This window comes from Marmota flaviventris, chromosome 15 (assembly GCF_047511675.1).
Source record: "Marmota flaviventris isolate mMarFla1 chromosome 15, mMarFla1.hap1, whole genome shotgun sequence".
NCBI classification, from domain to species: domain Eukaryota; kingdom Metazoa; phylum Chordata; class Mammalia; order Rodentia; family Sciuridae; genus Marmota; species Marmota flaviventris.
This window is the reverse complement of record NC_092512.1, coordinates 42,201,380-42,224,326: the sequence shown is the minus strand read 5'-3', so window position 1 is coordinate 42,224,326 and position 22,947 is coordinate 42,201,380. Positions and strand designations below refer to the sequence as shown.

The following is a 22,947-nucleotide window of genomic DNA, read 5'->3' as shown; positions in this document are numbered from 1 at the left end:
TTTAATATTTTATGATATGTGCATTGTACATATGGATGCATTTTATGTTAGTACTTTAAAGCATTTTAATATACACTATTTTTTCACTCTTATTTTACTTTGATTCTGTTAGTAATTATATGAGGTGGCAATATGGAAGCTTTGTCATATATCTTGCTGAAATCCAAATGTACTGGGTTTTTTTTTTTTTTGGTTTTTTGTTGTTTTTTTTTTTTTTAAGAGAGAGTGAGAGAGAGAGAGAGAGAGAGAATTTTTTAATATTTATTTTTTTTAGTTTTCGGCAAACACAACATCTTTGTTTGTATGTGGTGCTGAGGATCGAACCCAGGCCTCATGCATGCCAGGCAAACGCACTACCGCTTGAGCCACATTCCCAGCCCCAAATGTACTGTTTTTAACCTTTCTTTAATCTGCTAGTATAGCATCCCTAGTAAAAATGAAATCAGACCAAGTCAGTCTTGACTTGTTCTTGATGAAACCATGCTGGCACTTTCCTTTTTGTATTCACAAGCTATACAGTACTAATGCATAATGTATCCTATTTGAGCAAAATGTAGCCTACTTTGTGCCTTAAACAGTACTTGATTTTTTAAAAATATTTTTTTAGTAGTTGATAGACCTTTATTTTATTTATTTATTTATATATGATGCTGAGAATCGAACCTAGTGCCTCACACATGCCAGGCAAGTGCACTACCACTGAGCCACAGATACAGCAATGTGACACATATTTTGTTAAGAATTATTTTTTCGATAATCAGAATATTATCTGACTTTCTATAGTCATCATGTAGCACTGCTCTTTTGATAATTCCTTAAAGATGGTTTTAAAATGCTTTCAGTGATTTCATTTGTAAACTTCATAGGACCTGGATCATAAGAGTTTCTAATTTTTTCTGAGCAAATACTCTTAACACTAAATTTTCAACCACTTAAGATTAGCTTGTTGTTACTGTTAGTTTATGTTTAATCTTCCTTAGAACTTATTAACAGTTTGGTTCTGAGATCATCATGATAACCTATTTTAAATTCAAATATAATAATAAGTGTATGTTTAAGTCCCTATGTGTATTCATAACTACAAATGCATTTTCTTTTAAATAGCATCAGCCTTGTGCCAAACACAAAAAATGGAAACATATATCCTCCCTTAATCACTATTGCCTACAATGATATTGATATCAAAGACCCCAAAAGCCAGTCTGTTAAGGCAAGTACTTTACTAATCAGTGCCCTTATATGTATAAACGTATAACTGATGTAGTTTACTTAATGGTCAAAGACAAACTTTTTTTTTCAAGTTTTTAGATAAGTTTTTCTCTTTATATAATCAAGTCTTAATTTGTTTTAACTAATAATGGTAGGAGTTGAATTTTTATGGATCCTGAGTATAAAAAAAAAAAAGAATGGATAAAATTCTTTAGTGGAAGAGTCATTGGCAGTCAGATATCAGACATCACTGTGGGGGATCTGGGGTAGGCTGAGATAGGAAGCATCTAATTGCTCCTGTCCTTTTTGGCCACTTTGCTTCTCGTTTCCTTGCCTGATTAAACCAGGAACTCAGAAGTCATAGTGGGCATATACATGCTCACCACTCTATGATCCCCTGAATAGACATACTTTAGTAGGCAAAAAGAGATTAAAATAATCAGCTTTATAACTAGTAATGCTAAAGTGAACTGGGTTTTTTTCATGAAAACCTCTCATAAAGGTCATCAGTGAATTCTACTTGACATTTATGCATCTAACACTGACTTCTTGGCCCCTTCTTTCTTGAAATGCCCCATTCTGTGACTGTGGTAAGACTTAAGTAGTTGACTCTCACCATCTTCTTCTCTTATTCTTTACTAGTTTTGTTTTTCCTCTTGCCTCTTCATATAGTGGCATCCCTATGATTCTTGTTCAGACTATTGAGTAACCTTGATATACAAGTTCATTCACATTTCTTAATTACAGAAACCTACCAGAAAATGAAAATGCTTAGTTTGACTTGAGCTGCTGTTAATAAATCTAACTAAACTCCTAATGAACCCCTCTTTCTTTCATGTGTCTAAGAAAGAAATATTTAAAGCAGCAGAAATAATTCTCAAAAAGCATATCTATTTATGTGTAAGGAAGGGTCAACTCTAGTAATATGGACAGTTAAAAAATATGGCATTTATGGTGAAATCCAACTACAAATGTATTTTTATAATAAAAGTAGGTTTATGTTATAGAATTTAGTATGACTCATTTGTTTTCTTTTAAATATCAGGTTTCTTTCTCAGTCAAATATGAAATGAATCAAGGGGAAGCATTTGTCCAGACAAATGTGCGTATATTTTAACCTGTTAAAATATTTATTACATCTTTGGGGCTGGGGTTATTGCTCAGTGGTAGAGCACTTGCCTAGCATGTGTGAGGCATTACGTTTGATTCTTAGCACTGCATATAAAATAAATAAAATAAAGGTCCATCACAAATATTTATTACATTTTTTAAATCTAAATAATTAATTTCAGATATACAAGAAAGGTGTCAAAATAGACTTACCACAAACTCTTATCTGACTTCCATTAATATTAACATCTTAAATAACCATAATACAGTGATCATAATCAGGAAAAGAATATTAATGTAATCCTGGTAACTAACTGCTTTCATGGATTGTTTGGTTTTTTTTTTTTTTTTTTTTTTTTTTTTTCACCACCCTTCTCTGTTTTAAGACACAGTTCATATCCCAGATTGCTTATAGCTGTCATGTCTTCTTATTGTCCTCCAGTCTGTGACACTTAGTATTTCTTTGTCTTTCATGACCATAATACTTTAAAAGAATACATTTTAATTATTTTGGCCCTCAATTTTTTGTTTGTCTGGTATCTTTGTATGATTAATTGATTTCATTTAGTTTTATCAAAGATGCCATGGAAATGATGTGTTCTCAATTCATGATATCAGAAGGCACATGATGTTAGTATAGTATGTCTTATTACTGGTGATATTAATTTTGTTCATGTGGCAAAGATTGTTTCTGCAGTGTTCTCATCTATATTTTTCCATTTGTAATTAGTAAGTATTTCATGAAGAGATTCTTTAAAACCATTCACATATTCTGCTTCTCTTCATTCTTTTGCCCTCCAATTTTAGCATCCATTGATGATCCTTGCTGGCAGAAAGTATTATTATTACCTGATGGTGATATTTTTTTTCTATTCCCTTCATTCCTTTTGTATTTACAAATTGGAATTTTATTACAAGGAGAAGTTTTCCCTTTGTTAGTAACTCAATTATAATCCATTATTATTTATTTTGTAGTTCAAATTCTTCCAGATTTGGCCATTGGAACCTCCTTCAGTTTGGTTTCAGTGTCATTTAACCATGTCGGCCCCCAGCCCTGCGCCATTTTTTGAGTACTTTTCCCTTTCTAGTTATAGTGTATTTGAATATTGATGAAAGGAATCATATAAATTCTAAAATTTTTCTTGTTTTTTTTTTTTTTAGATTGCTTTGGGTGTTTTGGGTGGACTAGCCATTTTATCATCTCTCTTGAAGACAGCAGGGTGGAAGAGACGCATTGGAAGTCCCATGATTGATTTACAGGTATAATCGAAGTGTACTTTTTCTCTTTTAACTGTTCTGGATCCTTCTCATAAGACAAACTATAGGATGAGTAAGGAAGTTGCCTTGAACTTTTCTGGAGTATAAATTAGGATAGGTAACATACAAAATAAATCAAAATGAAACTGGAAAAAAAGATTAGGATAAGTATTGCTGGGTCATAGGGCATATTTACCTCATTTTCCTCCCACAATGCTTTTATATCAGTCTGTATTCCCATCAGCAGTGCCATTCTTGTTTCTGCCCATTCTCACTAACATTTGATACTTTTTCCAAGCTTTCCATTTTTTATCAGTATGATGGTATATATTAGTATGTCATTATTGATTTTATTTTCACTTTTGATTCTGTATTTCTTTTTTTTTTTTTTTTTTTTTGCTACTGGGGATTGAACTTAGGGGCACCTGACCACTGAGCCACATCTCCAGCCTCATTTTGTATTTTATTTAGAGACAGGTCTCACTGAGTTGCTTAACTCCTTGCTTTTGTTGAGGCTCACTTTGAACTTGCAATCCTCCTGTCTCAGCCTCCAGAGCTGCTGGGATTACAGGCATGCCACTGATCCTGGCCCTGCATATTTTTTTTTTAATCATTTGGATTTCCCTTTCTGTAAATTGCCTATTTACAATCCTTGCCCATTTTTCTATTAGATTTCCCACTTGAAATCTTTTGTATTTTCCCAAATATTAACCCCTTTTTGGTTTTTGATGCTGAAATATTTTCTCTGAATATATGAGCTATTTGTTATTCTTATCAATGAGTTTGCTTAAAAAATTTAATTTTGATATTATTACATCTGAATAGTTTTGATGTCACAGTTTGCATTGGAAAACCTTCCCATCTCAACATCAAAAAGATGACCACCCTCATTTAATTTTGTTAACATAGTTTTACTCCGCATTTAATCTTTTTAAATTTGTTTTTTAATTTAGTAAATATTTTCTGTGTGCCAGGCACTTTTTCAAGCTTTATGTATATAATTCTTTTAAACTTCACAATATAGAGATATTAGTTAGGTATTATTATTATTCTACCCATTTTATACATGATGAAACTGAGATAGAAGTTTTCTACTCAATTTTTACAGCATTTTAGCAAAAGCTATTGTTGATTTTGCTGATGAAGATTCTGAGAAAGGCTACATGGCAACTTGTTTAACCAGTATGTCTTAACTCCAAAGCCAATATGCTAAGGAATAAGAGCAGGAAGACATGATTTACTAATAGTCAAGAAATAGTCACTTCCTACAGAAGTGGATATTAAGCTGGACTGTCTGAGGCTTAATATCTGAGTTTCTGGCACTGTATCAGGCACTGGGACACAAGGTAGTGATATGTTTATACCCTAGAACTAAGAAAAGTATTCTAGAGAGAGAAAGGGAAGAATATTTGATAAAACATCTCATTCCACAAAGTATTTGAGATGGAAGTGTAGAGTGGATAGTCATTTAGTACATGATTGGAATTGGCAGAAGAAGATAAATAAAAAATTAACTTTGATTCATGTTGGAAGGGAAATTGTGGGTTAACGATTTAAGTTTCAGTGAGCACTCATGTATGTTTTTAAGAAAGGGAGTAACACATCCAATTTACATTTTAGAAAAGTAACTCTGGTGAAAGTGTACAAGGTACATTGGAATAGAGGTTCCTAACTAAGAGAAAATTTGGAATTACTCCCCTTTCTTAGTGGAACATGGGAGAGTTGAAAGGAGACAGAGCTTCCAGGAGTGAATGAAGAGTAAGGATCCAAAAGGTATATGTAGGAGGGGGCTCAGTTGGTCTAAGTAGACATGAATACATGAAACAAGACCTTGGGGCTTGAGAAAATGCATAAATGATATGTTATTATAAATAGTGTGTCACTTGAAGGGCTAAATAGATGGAGTCTTTAACATTTTTAATTCTTTTTAAATTACAGACAGTTATGAAATTCTTGTTGTACTATGCTGGTGATCTGGCCAATGTTTTTTTTATCATCACAGTGGGAACTGGTCTTTACTGGATTATTTTCTTCAAAGTGAGTGAGTTTCTGAATTTAACCTAAATGACAGTGTCTGAATAACTAGTAAGCTCTCTTACAAAGAAACTATTTTTATCTGGGGATGTTTCTAATCAAGAGTATTGAGGCAAACGCTAAACTCATCATTCCCTTAGTATGCCATTCAGTAAGTGCATCACTATCTCCTTCTTTCACAGTTTCTTTGGTTTATACCTGGTGTGATTTTTTTGACCAAATAATTTTTATTATAGGCACAGAAGTCTGTCTCTGTTTTGCTACCAATGCCAGTTCAGGAAGAACATTTTGTTACTTATGTAGGATGTGCTTTTGCCCTAAAGGTGAGTTTCAAAGGACGGATAATAAACTAGTAAAAGTCTTCAAAATTAAAATGTTTTCAAAATCTTTGATGTAAAACTTAAAATTTAGTTTTGAAAGAAAGAATGAATTGTTTTATATAGGAAATTTGCTTTTATTTATAATAGCTCATTCCATAGTTTACCTTAAATAAAATATGTTTGGATTATCAAGAGTTATGGATAACTTAATAAAATGATATTTTACTATCTATCTTTCATCTTTAAAATCTGATGATACATTCACAATGATATAAAATGTTTCAGGCATGAAGTTTTCCTCTTTGTTAATCCAGGATGAAAGGTAACACTCTGGATAAAGTACTGAAATCTTAGAGGTTGTTTTCTCTAGTTCTTATTTCTTTCTCTTCTCTTCCCATGGAAACCCCTCCCCAACTTCAGTGTTTTCCATCTATGTCGGTGAAGCTCTTAACATGATTCTTTGGTAGATTCCATTCCATTGTATTGTGATGGTTAGGTGTCTACTTTTCCCATTGAAATAGGAGCTTCCTGAGGGGGAAAAAAAGTCATACTTAAATTTTTATTCTTTACCAGTATTGCAGCCCCTAAAAAGAATATTCATTTTAAACATATTGATCATAAATGAAAAAGATGTTTCAACAAGTTTTTTTAAATCAATAATCTCAATACTAGAGATAAAGAGACAGAGCATCCTAACATATTAATTAGGATTAGCAAATTACAGTTAAATTTCTTTTCTTATAAAGAAGTCAGATGATTCACAAAATTTTGGGAAACTCAATTATAATTATGCAAGACACCTATGGAAAGAAGAGATAGGATGTCTTCCTTTTTTGTTTGTTTGTTGGTTTTAAGGAAAGAATTAATAGATGTATGACAATTCTGTGAATTTGATAATTCTAGGTTATGTGATGAGCTTCTAGTGACTCGCTAATGATATTAGAACTTCATATGAAGTCACTTGCAAAAATTCTATACTCTTTATCATTTCAGTTTGTTTCTTTTAAAAAAATCAATATTGATTTCATACACAGGCTTAATGCTGATACTTTTCACATGTTTTATTGTATGTCATTTTCAGGCTCTGCAATTTTTGCATAAGATCATATCCCAGATTACCATAGATATATTCTTTATTGATTGGGAGCGACCGAAAGGAAAGGTTCTTAAAGCCGTTGAAGGTAACTGAAATAAACATTTGTACCAAATTTTTTGCTACTCTTGCAGAGCAAAGAAGATGAATTGCCTTTATTCATTTTATCTTTCCAACCAGGTGAGGGTGGTGTACGGAGTGCCACTGTTCCTGTAAGCATATGGAGGACATATTTTGTAGCAAATGAATGGAATGAGATTCAGACTGTAAGAAAAATCAATCCACTTTTTCAAGTACTTACTGTGCTCTTCTTTTTGGAGGTATAAACTGTTTGATGTAATTCTATGCAACTTACTGGTATCTCACAAATGTTAATATAATTCCAACTAAGTTTTCATGATAGTGGAGGAGATTTTTATAAGTTGAAATATTATTATAAACACATTAAAAAGCAGTTGTTTTGAAACAAATTTGGGGACCTCTGCTTTCATCTTTTCTTCTTACTGTAAAATAGACCAAAAGAAAAAAGTTGTGGTGAAATACTTACAAGAAAGTTTATCCTCTTGCCCATTTTTAAGTGTATATAATTCAGTGGTGTTAAGTATATTCACATTGTTATACAAAACCCTCACCTCCCTCCATCTCCAGAAGTTTTCATCTTAAAAAACCTGAAACTCTATACCCATTAAACAACTCAATACCATTACCTTGTCCCAGTGCCCCAAACCCATTCTTCTTTCCACCTCCATGAATTTGAGAACTCTAGGTATAATTTAAGCCATTGGTTTATGTCAGAATCCCTGGGGGAAGTTGTGTAAAATATCTATGCTCCTTACCTTAGAGATTATATTTCATTAATAGCTCTGAGATAAGCACAGTTATCTATATTTTGAAAAACTCCTCTCTACCATACCATATTGTTACCCCTGCATTAGAATCATTATTATAAGGTTGATATTTTTCAACCAATTATTACTGAATATCTATTTCAGACTATGTTCTGTGCTAAACGCTGGGGCTACAACTGAACAAGATACAACACTCTTAGTGTACATTTATGCTTTTTTCATGGATCTGGTTGAGATTATCAAAAGAAGCATTTAGTGCTGGAATATAAGACTGAAACATGGAAAAAGATCTATCTTTATGAATGACTGGTTTTTCCAGGAATTATCTGCCTTAATGTTGGATATAAATTAATTCTTATTCTGTTTTCTTTTTTTCCATCTTTTCTTTTTTCTATTTCTTTCCTTTTTTGGTGTGGCAGGGGTAATTGGTGATTAAATCCAGGGGCACTTCACCACTGAGCTACATCCCCAGTCCTTTTTTATTTTTTATTTTGAGACAGGGTTTCATTAAGTTGCTGAGGGTTTTGCTTAAGCTGGCCTCAAACTTGGGATCCTCCTGCCTCAGCCTCCCAGGTTGCGGAGATTACAGGCATATGCCACTGTATACAACCCTTCCTTTTCATTTTTAAAAATAATAGAAGAATGCATGTGTCCCTAGAGCTTTGAAATAATATTTAAATAATTCAAAAACTGAGTTGAATTAGTGCTTTTATTTAATTGGCAAGGAAAATGTTATATATATTTATAAGGTACAATATGTATTAATATGAATACATTATGGAATGGCTAAATGTAGCTAATTAGCGTATCTATTACTTCACATAATTAGCTATCTTGTTTGGTAATGTAGTGGTTTTTGAGGGTGTTTGGGGGTGTTGCGTGGTCGAGGGATGTGGTGGCTCACACGTGCAATCCCAGAGAGTAGGGAGGCTGAGGCTGGTAGATCACAAGTTCAGAGGCAGCCTCAGCAACTTCTCAAGGCCCTAAGCATAGCAAGATGCTATCTCAAATAAATAAATAAAACAAGTTGGGGTGCAGCTCAGTGGTAAAGCACCTCTGGGTTCAATCCCTATATCAGAAAAAAGAACGTTGCTGGGTGTGGTGGTACATGCTTGTAATTCCAGTGGCTCAGAAAGCGGAGGCAGGAGGATCACAAGTTCAAATCCAGTCTCAACAATTTAGCGAGCCCCTGAGCAGTTTATCGAGACCCTGTCTCCAAATAAAATATTAAAATAAAGTGCTGGGGGGTGTGGCTCAGTGGTTAAGTGCCCCTCTGTTTAATGCCCAGTACCAAAAAATAAATAAATAAAATCCCAAAACAAAGATTGGTGAGCTTTAAAAGGTGTTTCATGATAAAGAAATTTTATGTCAGTTAATCTTGTAAAACACTTAAATCAACAAAATGATTTAGAAATCTTACACTAAAACTTCTCAAAGCCTTTATCCCACAGGAGTGGGAAGCATGGAGGTAAATGTAATTTACAAATCAAACTTATTTGACCCTAGCCTCTTTTCATCAAAGAAGATATGTTTAGAAGACATTTTGGAATATACTATTTTAAAGGAGAAAAAGTAGCTAATATATTGCCTGACAAATGTTAAATCCTCATGAACTGCTACTTGTTAGTTTAACTCAATGATAGTTTACTAAAGAAAGTTTATTTGAACAATTTTCTTTTTTTATTTTGCCAGTAGATAGGTCAAAGTTATATTTGACCCTTATGTGTATCAAGAAGAAAACCAAATGAGCTAACAAATATTGTGGAGTAAATACTTTACAATTTAAATACTGGATTAATAGGAATGGAGATGTGGCTCAATGGTGGAGTGCTTACCTAGCATGCTCTGAGACACTGAGTTCAATCCCTAGCATGACCAAAAAAAATTTTTTTTAATATACTGAATAATAATTACTTTTAACCTAGACTTTCTACTGTTTACAGACTTGTATATTTAATTCTTTTATGTTGGGGAATAGAAAAAAATATTCCATTTTCAGTCTGGAAGAGTTTTTTTTTTATTCATGTCTGTTTAAATTATTATTTTCCCTTTTTATTTCAGGTTGTGGGATTCAAGAACTTAGCATTAATGGACTCATCCTCTAGTCTTTCTAGAAACCCATCTAGCTACATAGCTCCTTATAGCCGCATCCTGAGATATGCAGTGACTACTGCTCTTTGGCTAGTCATTGGAATTATACAGGTAATAAGAGATTATACTTTTAGATAACATTGTTTCTCTGTACCTCTGCTTGCATAGTAATTATCCTCAAATAGTGACCATATACTGATTTCAACAGCAGAAGAAAGGTGATAAGAACAACAATAATAGCTAACTCTGTATTGTATTATAATGCAAGCATTGTGTTAATCATTTCATTGCTTTCCATATATTAACTACTTAATCTTTACATTAACCCTCAGAGATAGGTTCTGTTGGACCCTTATTTTGCAGGTGAGGAAACGTGGGGCATGAGAAGATTAAATAGCTCAGAGTTATGTAAAAATCATGCAAATTCATAGTTTGCAGAACTAGGTTGGAATCAAGCATCTTGATTTCAGAGTTCATGTTCTTGTTACTAGTGGGCTCTGAAGGGTCTTTCAGGATCTATAGCTTTCTAGTCATAGGATGGACCCCTTGTCTAGTTTATGTGTACTACAGGACAATTATGCTACCCTAAGTATTCTCTTTTCCTTTGAAACGTAGTTTATTGTTACATTTATTTATGTGTCATATACTCAAGCTGCAAATATTTCTTTTGAAATATTTATTGAAATAACCAAAAGTAAAAATAATCCTCTCAGCCTCAGAGTCCCATGGCTTTAGTAGAGTTTTTTTTTCCAATGCTTGCTTTCCTTATCCTCTTAAAGTAAAAAGAAAAAGCAGCAACTAAAATACTTAACTCTAATAATCTGTACTTCTCTCTTTTGCTTCCAGCTGCTCCCATGAATAGAAGAGAGTTTTTCTGTTTAATTAAAATGTTCTTTTATAAACAGCAAATGAAGATGAGACCTCTAGAGTGAATAGGTTTAACTTCCTATACTCTGGTTAATAAGTGTATACCTAAAGCAGCCTATTTTTAAGGATATTTTGGGATTAAAGTCGCTTTAATAGAGCATATTCCTACGGAATTGGATCCAGGTGGCATTGTATAACCTGAGAATTGACTTTTTAAATTGATATTTATGGCTGGGCACTGTGGCGCAGGCCTGTAATCCCAGCAACTCAGGAGGTTGAGGCAGGAGGATCTCAAGTTTAAAGCCAGCCTCAGCAAAAGTGAGGGGCTAAGCAACTCAGTGAGACCCTGTCTCTAATAAAATACAAAAAGAGCTGGGGATGTGGCTCAGTGGTTGAGTGCCCCAGAGTTCAATTTCTGGTACCCAAAAATAAAAAAATACAAATAAATTGACACTTATTATGAATTTTTAAAAAAATTTTAAAATTATAAATTGATGAGATTTGGTCAAACTTAAAGCTATAGGGATTTAGCTAATAAGGGAAAGTTAATAACCAAAAAGGAAAACAAACAAATTAGAATTTGAAATAAGGTGGATTAAGAGTATGGAGTTTAATGTTTATCATCAATATAATAGTAAGGAAATATTTTGTACATGTACCAGTATTTTTGTGAATATATCAGATGTCATCTGATATAGAAAATTTAAAGGAATATTATCTGAAACTTTCCATATTAGGTTGAATGTAACAGAAACAAAACAAAATAGGAGTGACTGAAATGAAAGAACTTTGTTTTTCCCATGAAAAGGAAGAGCAAAGATGAACAGTGCAGGACTAGAATTGTGGCTTACTACTGCCATCGGGATACAGAAAGCTGTTCAGCTCTGTCACCTGGGTCTTCCATCTCTAAGGTCATACGATGGTCCATAATGACTGGGTTGCAGAAAGGAGCTAGGGGAGATTAATTCACCTTCCCATTTTTAAGAGCCTTTCAGAAGTGCCATCCAGCTTCTCGTTGGCTAGAACCTGGTCATTTGGCTATACCTGGCTACACTGGAGTCTTTTGGCTGGGCATTTGTGTGGGTCCTGCTCAAAGGATTAGTCTGTTATTAAGGAGAAAGAGTAAAGAATTGTTGGGACAGCCACATGCCACTACCTAACCTCATTCTTTGCTTCTCATTTCACTGTCAGACTGATGTCTCCCCTTGGTAATATTCTAATATTTCAGTGTTTATTCCTCAAATATCCTTGTGAGTTTCTTAATAACTTGTTATGGCCTCATAAATGTGTATAAATATTTCTGAATTGTAATAATCTGTTAGGCTTTTTTATTGTTCAGTCCTTTTATTTCTCTTAACCTAGCTTCTTCAGCTTTTAAGTGGTATTCTTTAATTTTTAAATTTCGAATGTTGGTGTTTTTCATGTTCTTCAGAGGAGCTTAAAAATATGTATGTGGAGTGTTTCAGAACATGTTCTTAATAATCAGCTGCTGTAGATTCACTTATTTATTCATTTGCATATTTGAATACATCTTATATAATAGATACTGTGCTGATTCATGGATATGCTATAACAAGAACTAGTTATAGGTTATAACACTATAGAGATTTGGCAGGAAATAGTGAACAGAGGTGAGGGGAATGGGGATCAGGAATGGGGGACAGTAGTGACAGCTTTAAATAGGATAGTTAGGAAATGTTATCTTTCTCCAAAACCTATATCTAAAAAGGTCTACAATGTAAAATTTTTTAATTTGTAAAATTTCCCTTTCTAGTGTTGTTAAATCTAAGAAAACACTGAAAATCAATCCATTTGCATAGTTAACACATCTATTGTCAAAATAGAATACTAAGATATATACATTTTATGTGGTATTCTATCAGAGAAAATTAATTTGAAAAGCACAAATTTCGAATGACTTTTGGAATCCAGGAGATGAATAAAATTACAGAACCAAAGATAAATCTGGCCATTAGAACATGGATCCATCCTAAATTTTTAAATTTTTTTTTCTCTCTTCATTCAATTTGTCTTGTTTAGACACAGAAAAGTTTTTAAAATTTAAAATGGGGTCCCTCAAAGACCCTTAACACAAAATCTTTGTTCCTTTGACATACAGTCAGAAACGCCAAGTAGGATCTTATCCCACAGGAAGCATTAGAGACCACTGTGTTCCTGGTTGGAACTTCTTTTTTTTTCTTAAAATACTATGGTATGACTATAAAAGAAGATTGAAATCCTAAAAGCTAATAAGCATGAACTTGGCTTAATGTTTCAGATTGTGTTCTTTGCTGCTTTTTATGAGAGATTTGTGGAGGATAAAATTCGACAATTTGTTGATTTATGCTCTATGAGTAATGTAAGTACTTTTTGACTTTATCTTGCAACTGTCATTTTTCTCTTTTTAAAGGTTATGAATAAGCCAGGCACACACCTGTAATCCCAGTGACTCTGGAGACTGAGGCAGGAGGATCACAAGTTCAAATCCAGCCTCAGCAACTTAGTGAGGCCCTAAACAATTCAGCAAGATCCTGTCTCTAATAAGACATAAAAAGGCTGGGAATGGCTCAGTGGTTAAGTGCCCATGGGTTCAATCCCTAGTACCAAAAAAACAAACAACAACAACAAAAAACAAAAGCTATGAATACATTAACAGAGGCTTTAAAAGTGATTTGGTATGATTGGATTTTTAGTCTGATTTTCACTGGCTTTTAATTTCAGAGATAGTTATAATGAGCTACAAATTAATACTCACTGTCTTAGTTTGTTTCTTCTTTATTTGCAGTTCCTAATTATGAATTTATTTTGCTGCCAAATATTTTATTTATCCTCTTGCCTCTGAAAATTTTTATGTTTCGAAAAGTCTTCCTTTCTTAGAAAATATCTTCAAGTCTTCTTTCCATCTACTTTTTAAAAATAACCTCATTATCCTTTATTACTTTGTTATCCCTTTTATATATTTCCTAAGAATTCAATTTTTATTATTTTGGGAGAAAGGAAGTAATTTTAAGAAAAATTAATTTTTAGTGTTTTGCTGGTGAATTGCTAATTGTTCATTTTCTTCTCTTTTTATAGATATCGGTGTTTCTGTTATCCCACAAATGTTTTGGATATTACATTCATGGTAGATCAGTTCATGGGCATGCAGATACTAATATGGAAGAAATGAATATGAATCTTAAAAGAGAAGCGGTATGAAAGTATTTTACATTTTTTGTTTGTAAGTTGAGAGATGGATTCTCTTTTCTTAATCTAGGATTTATAATAATAGTTTTTAAAAATCCTCATTAGTCAGTTTTGAAAGTTGCTAGGCTACCAGTTTATTACCATGAACATTAGTCAAGGAAAAGAACCTAATTTTATCCCGCAGTTCATATAGAATTCTGTGTAATTCCACATCTGAATAATACACAATATAAAAGTTCTTCCTTATAAATTAGACAGTAACCATTTTTTAATAACTAGTGAATTAATGAGAGTAGGCAGCAGTCATCAGTGGGTGTCAAAACAATTAAGTGAATATTGATGGGAACTTTATAATGAGGGATCAGGTTGTCATAATCTGGACATACTTAGTCAGTTTTTTAGTAATTAAAATGAAGGAAACTGACATTATACACTTCCTAATATGCTATGGGAGGATGTTCATAACAATACCTGTGAAGTATTCTTGCCTGAGAAAATTGGACCTGAATATAATCAAGCCTTACTGTTTTACAGGAAATACAAGGAATATAATTACAATTTAAATACATTTTAAATAGCATCATTGGAAGTAATTAGCCAGATCCAGAGTATAGATGCCTCATAGGACAAATGACTCAATGTCTCCAAACAAACTAGTGACATGTAAAGAAAATGGGGGTGACTGTGGTGTTGAAGGTCTGTTATATACTAAGAGAGGTTTAAGAATCGAAACAATCAAAAACAGTGTATGGGCTTTATTTTGAATTCTTATTCAGGCGAACCACTATAACAAAAATCTTTGGAAAAAACCTGATATTTATCTGTTAGTTTATTTTTATTTCTTTTTAGAGATATGTTTTTAGTAGAGCAAAGAAGACAATATAAAGAGCTATAGGGAAGTATGAACTAGAATGAACTAGAAATCAGTAAACTGGAAAGGAGTGGGAACCTTGAATAATGTTAGAATCTCTTTTCTTCAAATTCTTCAGTAAACTTTACAAGGCTTCTAAATCTTGGAGTATGTGATACCAACTAAAAGTAAAATATGTGTTTTCTTTTTGAGATAGGCAGATTTTTATAATTTCCATCTTAATTTTAATTCTTTTAACTTTTCAGGAAAATTTGTGTAGCCAGAGAGGTTTGGTGCCCAACACAGATAATCAGACTTTTCAGATTGCAGTTTCTGGCCAGATGAGACAACACTATGACAGAATTCATGAGACTTTGACAAGGGTTTGTATAAAGTACTGTTCAGATACATTTTGCCAATAGTTAATGTTACTTCAATACCAAGAACATAAAACATGTTGTATTTATTTATTTCTCTTTTTTATGTTAGAAAAATGGCCCTGCTAGACTATTGAGTTCATCAGCAAGTACTTTTGAGCAGAGTATAAAAGCATATCATGCGATGAATAAATTTCTTGGCTCTTTCATTGATCATGTATGTATATCAACATTTATATTTAAGCTAGGATCAAATGCAATTTTTATAAAGCTAAGAGCAAATGTCAGTTATAATTTGAGTCAACCAAATGAGTGAATTTTCCTCTTTTGTCTGTCAAATTTAATATGTAGGAATGATTTTTAAAAAGATATTTGTAGCTACTCAATTGCGATTTAACAATGTTAGGTTATATAAAAGAAAAGTATGAGTTTATGTGTTTATTAACAAGTGAAGAGTCCTATAAAATAATCTATACTAGAATTTTTTTAGCAGGTTACCAAAATATTACTATATTACTGATCATACTGAGTTACGTTTATGTTATGATATAATTGCATTCCAAAAATTCTGTAAATTGATTTTCAGTATATCTAGCCATAAATGCTACTCGTAGTAGTATTTAAAACTTAAATACAGCATTTAAAATTTAAAACATTCATAAAGAGAATTTTGTTCTAGAATTCAGTATAGTACATTCATTTTGAAGAACAGATTTTCTTTGTGTACTATTCATTTTCCCTATTTCTTATTTTGCATTAATTGGAAATCATTTATTTCACTACTATTTTTTATATGACTGTTTTATGTTAGGTTCATAAGGAAATGGATTACTTCATAAAAGACAAGTTGCTTCTTGAAAGAGTTCTTGGAATGGAATTCATGGAGCCAATGGAAAAAAGCATCTTTTACAATGGTATACTTCAAATACCTTTGCTGAACTTGTTTATTATTTTCAAAGTTTAAGGGGAAAAGACTTGTGGTTATTTTTCCTGTGATTTTTATGATTTTATATGAAAACAGGGAGACATCATGAACTCAATTTCATGAAACTATGATAATTTTCTGTGTTATGTAGCAGGAAGCAGATAGATAAAAGATTCTACAAGAAAGCAAAAGAGATGAATTTCAGAATCAACAGTACACACTCAAGAGAAAGTAAAACAAATACATAAGATTTACTTTTTATTAGAATGTTCATTCAATAGCAGACTTTTAGAAACATTTAAAGAAAGAGTAACATTTGTGTTTAATCTTCAATATCTGATTCTTTATTTTGTCCAGGTTCTTCAAAAATCACTGATGTTTGTAATGGGAATAGTGATTAAACCTGGTTTTTAATTTATAGAAAAATGGTATATATCTTACTTATAATGTGACTAATAACCTGTTATTATAGATTTGTAAGAATTAAAATAGTATAACTAGCATCCTGGTCTAGATATCCATGTGTATTTCATGCCACATGTTTTCCAGTCCTGGGATATATAGACTCATTAATGATCTGTGGAAGATGGGCATGTGAATGAGTAAGTAGAGTGTTCTGGGATAAAAGTCTGTGCAGGCACAAGTTACATCAGGGACAGAAAAGCAATAAAAAAAAATTTAACCAGATAGGGTGAATTCAGAAAAGGCAACATGGAGAAGTTTGAACTGGATGCTAAAGTGTAAATAACTGTTTGTCAAACAAGAGTGTTATGGTCTCCCTTACCGGAGAGAGACACACAAATACATTCATGCAGAAGAGAAAGGAGATTTTTTTTTTTTAAGAGAGAGAGAGAGAGAGAATTTTTTAATATTTATTTTTCAGTTTTTGGTGGACACAACATCTTTATTTTCTTTTTATGTGGTGCTGAGGATCGAACCCAGCACCCCGCACATGCCAGGCAAGCGCGCTACCGCTTGAGCCACATCCCTAGCCCAAGGAGATTTATTTTTAAAGTCTATAAAATGCATTCTGTACTTTAGACTTTTAGTAGTCTAGTATGAAGTAGGCCACAGTGTAGAAGAGTCTAAAATTTTTGCCCCACCTTCTATAAGTAAGTTGATCCACATATGTGTGAGAAGAAAATGTTAAAATGACTATTCATGTATTTGTAATTTCATCATTCTTAATTTATATTTTTAAAAAATCATCATATAAAATAATTAATAAAATATATCTACTATGGTAGCATGCTCAGAATTTTATTCTGATAGGGATATATGACCAAAATAATTTGAAAGCCTCTGCTAATGAACATGGATATCATTGAGGCCTCCTACTCAGATCTGATTTGTGAATTGGATGAATTACTTTGGCATATGGTACAGGTTGAGATAGAGATGAGCTTAGTCATTAAGAATTTAGCTTTCACAGTCTTCTGGTCTTGATTCAAAATCTGAGGCTATCATTCACTAGCTTTGTGAACTTGAGAAACTTGCTTAACCTTTCTGAATTTTAATGCCCTCTCTATAAAATCAGGTCTGACCCCTCTCAAGGTTTTATGGGATTACCATGTAGAAAGAACCTAGAACAATACCTGTTATGGGTAGACACCTAGGAAAGGGATGTTGTTACCATTTCTAATAACACAGTCATCATTTTTGTACATTCTTCTTTCTTTTTCTTCTTCCTTTTTTCCTTTCCCCTTTGTTGTTCTTTGTCCTTCTCCTTCTCTCTTCTTCTATGTGTCTTCCATCTTCAGCAGGAGATTATGAAGACATGGGCTAAGGCAGTAGAAATGGGAACTGAGAAAAGGAAACATTGCCAGAGATGTTAAGGGGGAAAAAACTGTAGAAGCAAAAGTGTAGACGAAAGTTATCCATACTTCCAGCTTATGTGACTAAGTAGATGTTAGTGTTGCCTTTCTCAAAGTCAGGGAATGTAGATGGAAGGACCAGGTTTTGAGTGAAAGCGTTTGAATTTAGTTTTGACTATGTTATATCTTGAAGTACTTTGAGACATCAAGGAACAGGTATCCAGTAAGACATTAAATACAAGGGACCAGATCTTAAGAGAAAGTTAAGGGCAATAATAAGCTGAGGAACTGCCGTTGTATGATGTCATTGATGGAGTGATGTGGATCACCAGGGAAAATGTGTAAGACAGATTTTTTACTTAGATATACACAAACATAATATGCATAGAGAAGTACATGTTTTGTAAGGCTGTAGCTGATAGGTCATTGAATTTTCCCAAACTGAATATACTCCCATAACCTAGCACCCAGATCATGACAGAACATTTCCTGTACCCTAATGTCCCTCATATGACTGAGGCTCCTCACTGTGTATCCAGAGTGGCATTGGTAGTTCTCTGAACCTCCCAAAAATTGTATGCAGAATTTGTATATTTGTACTTTCTTCCTTTTTCTTTTTCCTATTGAAAAGGTCTGTAGTGTTCATTAAATCTTTTTAAAAGGGTGTTCATATTCCAGAAGGGACAAAATCCACTTGTTGAGTTAGAGATTTTTCTTTTCTTAACTCACTCTACCTTAGAAGATCTTTCTAAGATTAATGTATCCTTTAGTTAGATAAAGAAATACAAAAAGGGATATTCATTTACTGGTCTTTGCAAGGTATTGATTATATACTTATACTACTAGCAATTGCCAATCTTTGTTAAAACTGCTTCTTTGGAGTTTTTATGAGTTCTTTGACTAACCTTTTAAATTAGCAAATCGTAATACCTTTTGCTTATTTTTGTGTAAACTATATTATAATGTAATACTTGCTTCTAATATGCTGTTTTTAAATTTCCAAATTGTATCACCATAAATTTATCACGGATTTATTTTTTAAATTTCTCACATACCTTATAAATTGTTTTTTAATAGATGAAAGTTATTCCTTCAGCAGTATGCTATATTATGGAAATGAAGCCACTCTTCTTATTTTTGATCTGTTGTTCTTCTGTGTTGTGGATTTGGCTTGCCAAAATTTCATTTTAGCAGCCTTCCTTACATACCTACAACAAGAGGTAAATTTTACAATTTTTTCTGGATTTCTTTTAAAAGAAATAAATTGGAAGTAGGTATTTATTTGCATTGCAGAGAGTAAGACATCTATAAAGAATATAATTCTTACCAATTCTTTAGAATATGATTAACCTTACCAAAAGAAGGGCTACAGCTGACCACATTCTGCACCATGTCCTTAGGATCAGTGAACTACTACTAGGGTCTAGTGGAAGGCATAAGTTGCTTCAGAAGGTGTGAAAGAAATCTGGTAGAAAGATACTTAATTGCCGGACTCCTAGATACCAAAAGTTAACAGTAATTTAAAAGAGAGTCCCATTCATAACAAAAAGAAAAGCAAGCAATGGATATCTAGCTCAGGAACTCCCTACTGAAAAGCTCCTTTACCTTGTTGTGGATAATAAATAACTATGTAAGTAAAATCTCTGAAATCGAGATTTTAAGAAATGGTAAATCTGTGCTTCTGGAAATATTGTTAGTAAAATCACTCAAGTATTTTCCACTGTATGAAGGATGTTTATGAGTGATAAGATGTAATTTATTAGTCCTTGTTAGAGATCTAAAATTCTGAAAAAAATTCTGTTCATACTAAATAGATTATTTTGATATTTCTATGGCTATTAGAGTTAGAAAAAAGTTGACTCTCCAAAATTTAACAGTATATTCCCGTGAACATGAGAGATTTACATTAATTCATAAACATATCATCTAAATAGGAACATGAACAGCTTCAGTATTATGAAGGATGATAATAGCTTTGAAATAATTTTGTGTATCACCATACAACTCAGAAGTCTAATATATGAAATTAATTGAAAGAATTAGCTAATTCAATTCAGATGTTTTATTTGATGTGCATATTTAATTTTCTTGATAAATATTTCATTCTCAATTGTTTTAATGTTGCAGATTTTTAGATTTATTCGTAATACAGTAGGACAGAAGAATTTGGTAACCAAAACATTGGTGGATCAAAGATTTCTGATTTAACTTATTGATCATATAAGGACTCAATATAATCATGGCAAAGAAGTCATGATATCAGGTTAGTCTGGCATATTTTTTAAAATCTATATTACATATTATTCTGGTTTTAATTATTTTTTATCTATAGATTTATTTTTATAACTTGTCTATGATCAATATAATGGAAAGTATTATTTCCCATTATGTGTGGTATTTAATTCACTAAATAACACTGAAAGGCTAAAAATCTAAATGTTGCTTTCAGAAAAACAATTCTTAACAGTAATCAAAATAATTCATATCATTTGTACTAAAGATCTTTTATAAATTGCTTTACCTACATTTTCTTACATTGACAAAATTATTTGACTCCAAGTTCAAGACTAATTTTCAGTTTAATATTTATGTTTTATTTGCACTTATGGTTAAATAAATGTTGAAAGATATTTTCAAGTTCATTTAGAAATTGCAAATTGTATTATTTTTGATTCACTTTGCCTCATTCTAATTGTTCACCTATGCCTGTGTACAATACTCTTTTCATGAATTGTGTTGATATCTCTAATGTGGTTTACATTTATTGTTATAATATCTGGCATATTTCCCAATATAGTTTTTTATACATTTTCAATTAGTTTTTAAGAATACTTCTGCATTTTGTCTTTTTAATTTTGTTAAAGATAATAAATAACAGACTGTAAGTTGATCATATTATGTTGCCAAAGAGATTTATTAAAAGCAAATTTATGCTTCATAAGTCAGTAAACTTTTAAGAAGAAAAAATAAACTAGGATTCAAAATATAAATAAAATAAGTTCTGAAACATATAGCTGATAATTTTCCATATTTTCCCTCAACATACCCTTTAATAATTCTTCTCATGGTATACCCATGTACTTGAAAGCTCTTCATGGTCAAGTATAATAGTCATTAACCCCTAAACCAACATTTTTTACTGCTAACTATGATGCTATGTAAATATGTAAATATAATTCTATGTAAATATTATTAATGTTTCTGAATTGAAATATGTAATAAAACATTTTGTGTTACTGTTGGATTAATTTATGTTCTGTGAATTAGCATTCAGGAATATAGCACTATTGGGGCAGGATTCCCAGCCACTGCCAAAGGTGAATCTTTCACTTTTCCCTGAATCTCAAGGATCACTGAGAAAAAGAAGGAGAGCTAGTAAATTGAGTCTTTGAAATTCAAGTCTAACAGTACAGGAATGTCTTTATAAAAGCTTCAGAGATAAATAAATGTACCAGCATAAATTTCCACTCAGAAGGATGTGAAAGAAATTCAGCCTTCATTCCACATATGAAATGTTATTATTAATATGAATGTTTTTAAATAGTAAATTTCAAAATACCAGATTGGGTGACTCCCTTACTAATAAATTAAAACAGAAAACATTTTAAAATCATTCTAAATTAGTTTTGTACAATATTTTTATTTTGGTTGGATACCTGACAATTTGTTTAGCTTTTCATGCACTGTTGAGTTCTTTGTTCACATTGCCACAGTTTTGCACAATAGACATTATTTTTCCAGTAGGTCAATTACCTTTGTCTCTTTTTATAGCACCTAGAAACATTTACTGCATCTCTTCATTGTTTCATAATGAAACAAACCATAGAGAGGTTATTTAAAGGATATTTTGTATTCTCCTTAAAATACATAGGCACTCAAAATAAGTGCCTCTGCTGTGAGAGATGTATGTGCTTGCAGTCATTGCTGTCCATACAACTTCCTTTTGAGAAGGCCTAGTTAGTCTCATGGAGGAGGAGCATTCATAATGATCGTTAACTCAGTGTTTGCAAGCATGAAGCATATATCTTGGCTAAAAGTACTGATTGATATAAGCTGAGGGTTAATAAATATGTCAGTAGGACACTGACCAATATGGCGTAATGGAAAAACTTCAGATTTATTAACAGAAGCCCTGAATTCAAATTAGGGTTTTGCCCCTATCAGGAGCTTTGGCACTATGAACAAATTTATTTGGCATTATTGGCATTATTAACTTCATTCTGCATCTCTACAATGGAAATAATACCCTTTGCTTACCACTAGGGTGTTTTAAGGATTAGTATATTAAAATATATCTACAATATGAGACTGGAGATGTAGCTCAGTAGTAGAGTGCTTACCTTGCATGCAGAAGGCACTGCGTTCTGTCCACAGCACTGCAAAAAATAAATGTATTAATGAACTGGGTGCACACCTATTATCCCAGTGGCTTGGGAGTCTGAAGCAGGAGGATTGCAAGTTTAAAGCCAACCTCAGCAACTTGACAAGGCCCTAAGCAACTTAGCAAGACTCTCTCAAAATAAAAAATGAAAGGGATGGGAATGTGGCTCAGGGGTAAAGCACCCCTGAGTTCAATCCTCTGTACTAAATAACAAAAACAGAGAATAGACTATGAGCACAATTATGGCATTCTTATAATTATTAGCCTAAAATATCTGCCTTGAAACATATTTTCTTTCTTCCTAGCAAATTAATTTCATAATATTAAAATTCAGATTACTCATCTCAGTAATAGATCAATGCAGGCAAATGCTGAGCCATCCTCCTTCTTCAGCCACTCCGGTCTCGCTAGGAAGAGGGCCTGGTGATGTGACAGCCATAAAGGTGAAGGAAGGGTGGCAAGGAAGACGCTATCATCACCCCATATTGGAGACATGGTGGGAAAAAAAGGGGGGAAGAGTGGAATATTGTTTCTGGAAGAGAGGTTTTCTTTTATTTATTCATTCCTTCATTCAAACAATGTTTC

General features: G+C 32.5%; 1 protein-coding gene across 1 annotated transcript in view; it reads left to right on the top strand.

Moving 5' to 3' along the window:
* Window positions 1-20,462, top strand: part of Tmem67 (transmembrane protein 67) — a 40,170-nt gene extending 19,708 nt beyond the window's left edge. Inside the window, exons 14-28 of the mRNA XM_027950868.2 lie at window positions 1,105-1,210; window positions 2,255-2,311; window positions 3,481-3,579; window positions 5,515-5,613; window positions 5,847-5,933; window positions 7,012-7,111; window positions 7,204-7,343; window positions 9,933-10,073; window positions 13,108-13,188; window positions 13,905-14,021; window positions 15,132-15,248; window positions 15,355-15,459; window positions 16,054-16,156; window positions 19,059-19,201; window positions 20,109-20,462. Coding sequence (XP_027806669.2) covers window positions 1,105-1,210; window positions 2,255-2,311; window positions 3,481-3,579; window positions 5,515-5,613; window positions 5,847-5,933; window positions 7,012-7,111; window positions 7,204-7,343; window positions 9,933-10,073; window positions 13,108-13,188; window positions 13,905-14,021; window positions 15,132-15,248; window positions 15,355-15,459; window positions 16,054-16,156; window positions 19,059-19,201; window positions 20,109-20,189 — 1,576 coding nt within the window. The 3' untranslated portion in view covers window positions 20,190-20,462. The remainder of the gene's footprint in view (window positions 1-1,104; window positions 1,211-2,254; window positions 2,312-3,480; window positions 3,580-5,514; window positions 5,614-5,846; window positions 5,934-7,011; window positions 7,112-7,203; window positions 7,344-9,932; window positions 10,074-13,107; window positions 13,189-13,904; window positions 14,022-15,131; window positions 15,249-15,354; window positions 15,460-16,053; window positions 16,157-19,058; window positions 19,202-20,108) is intronic.
* The last annotated feature ends 2,485 nt before the right edge of the window (window positions 20,463-22,947 follow it).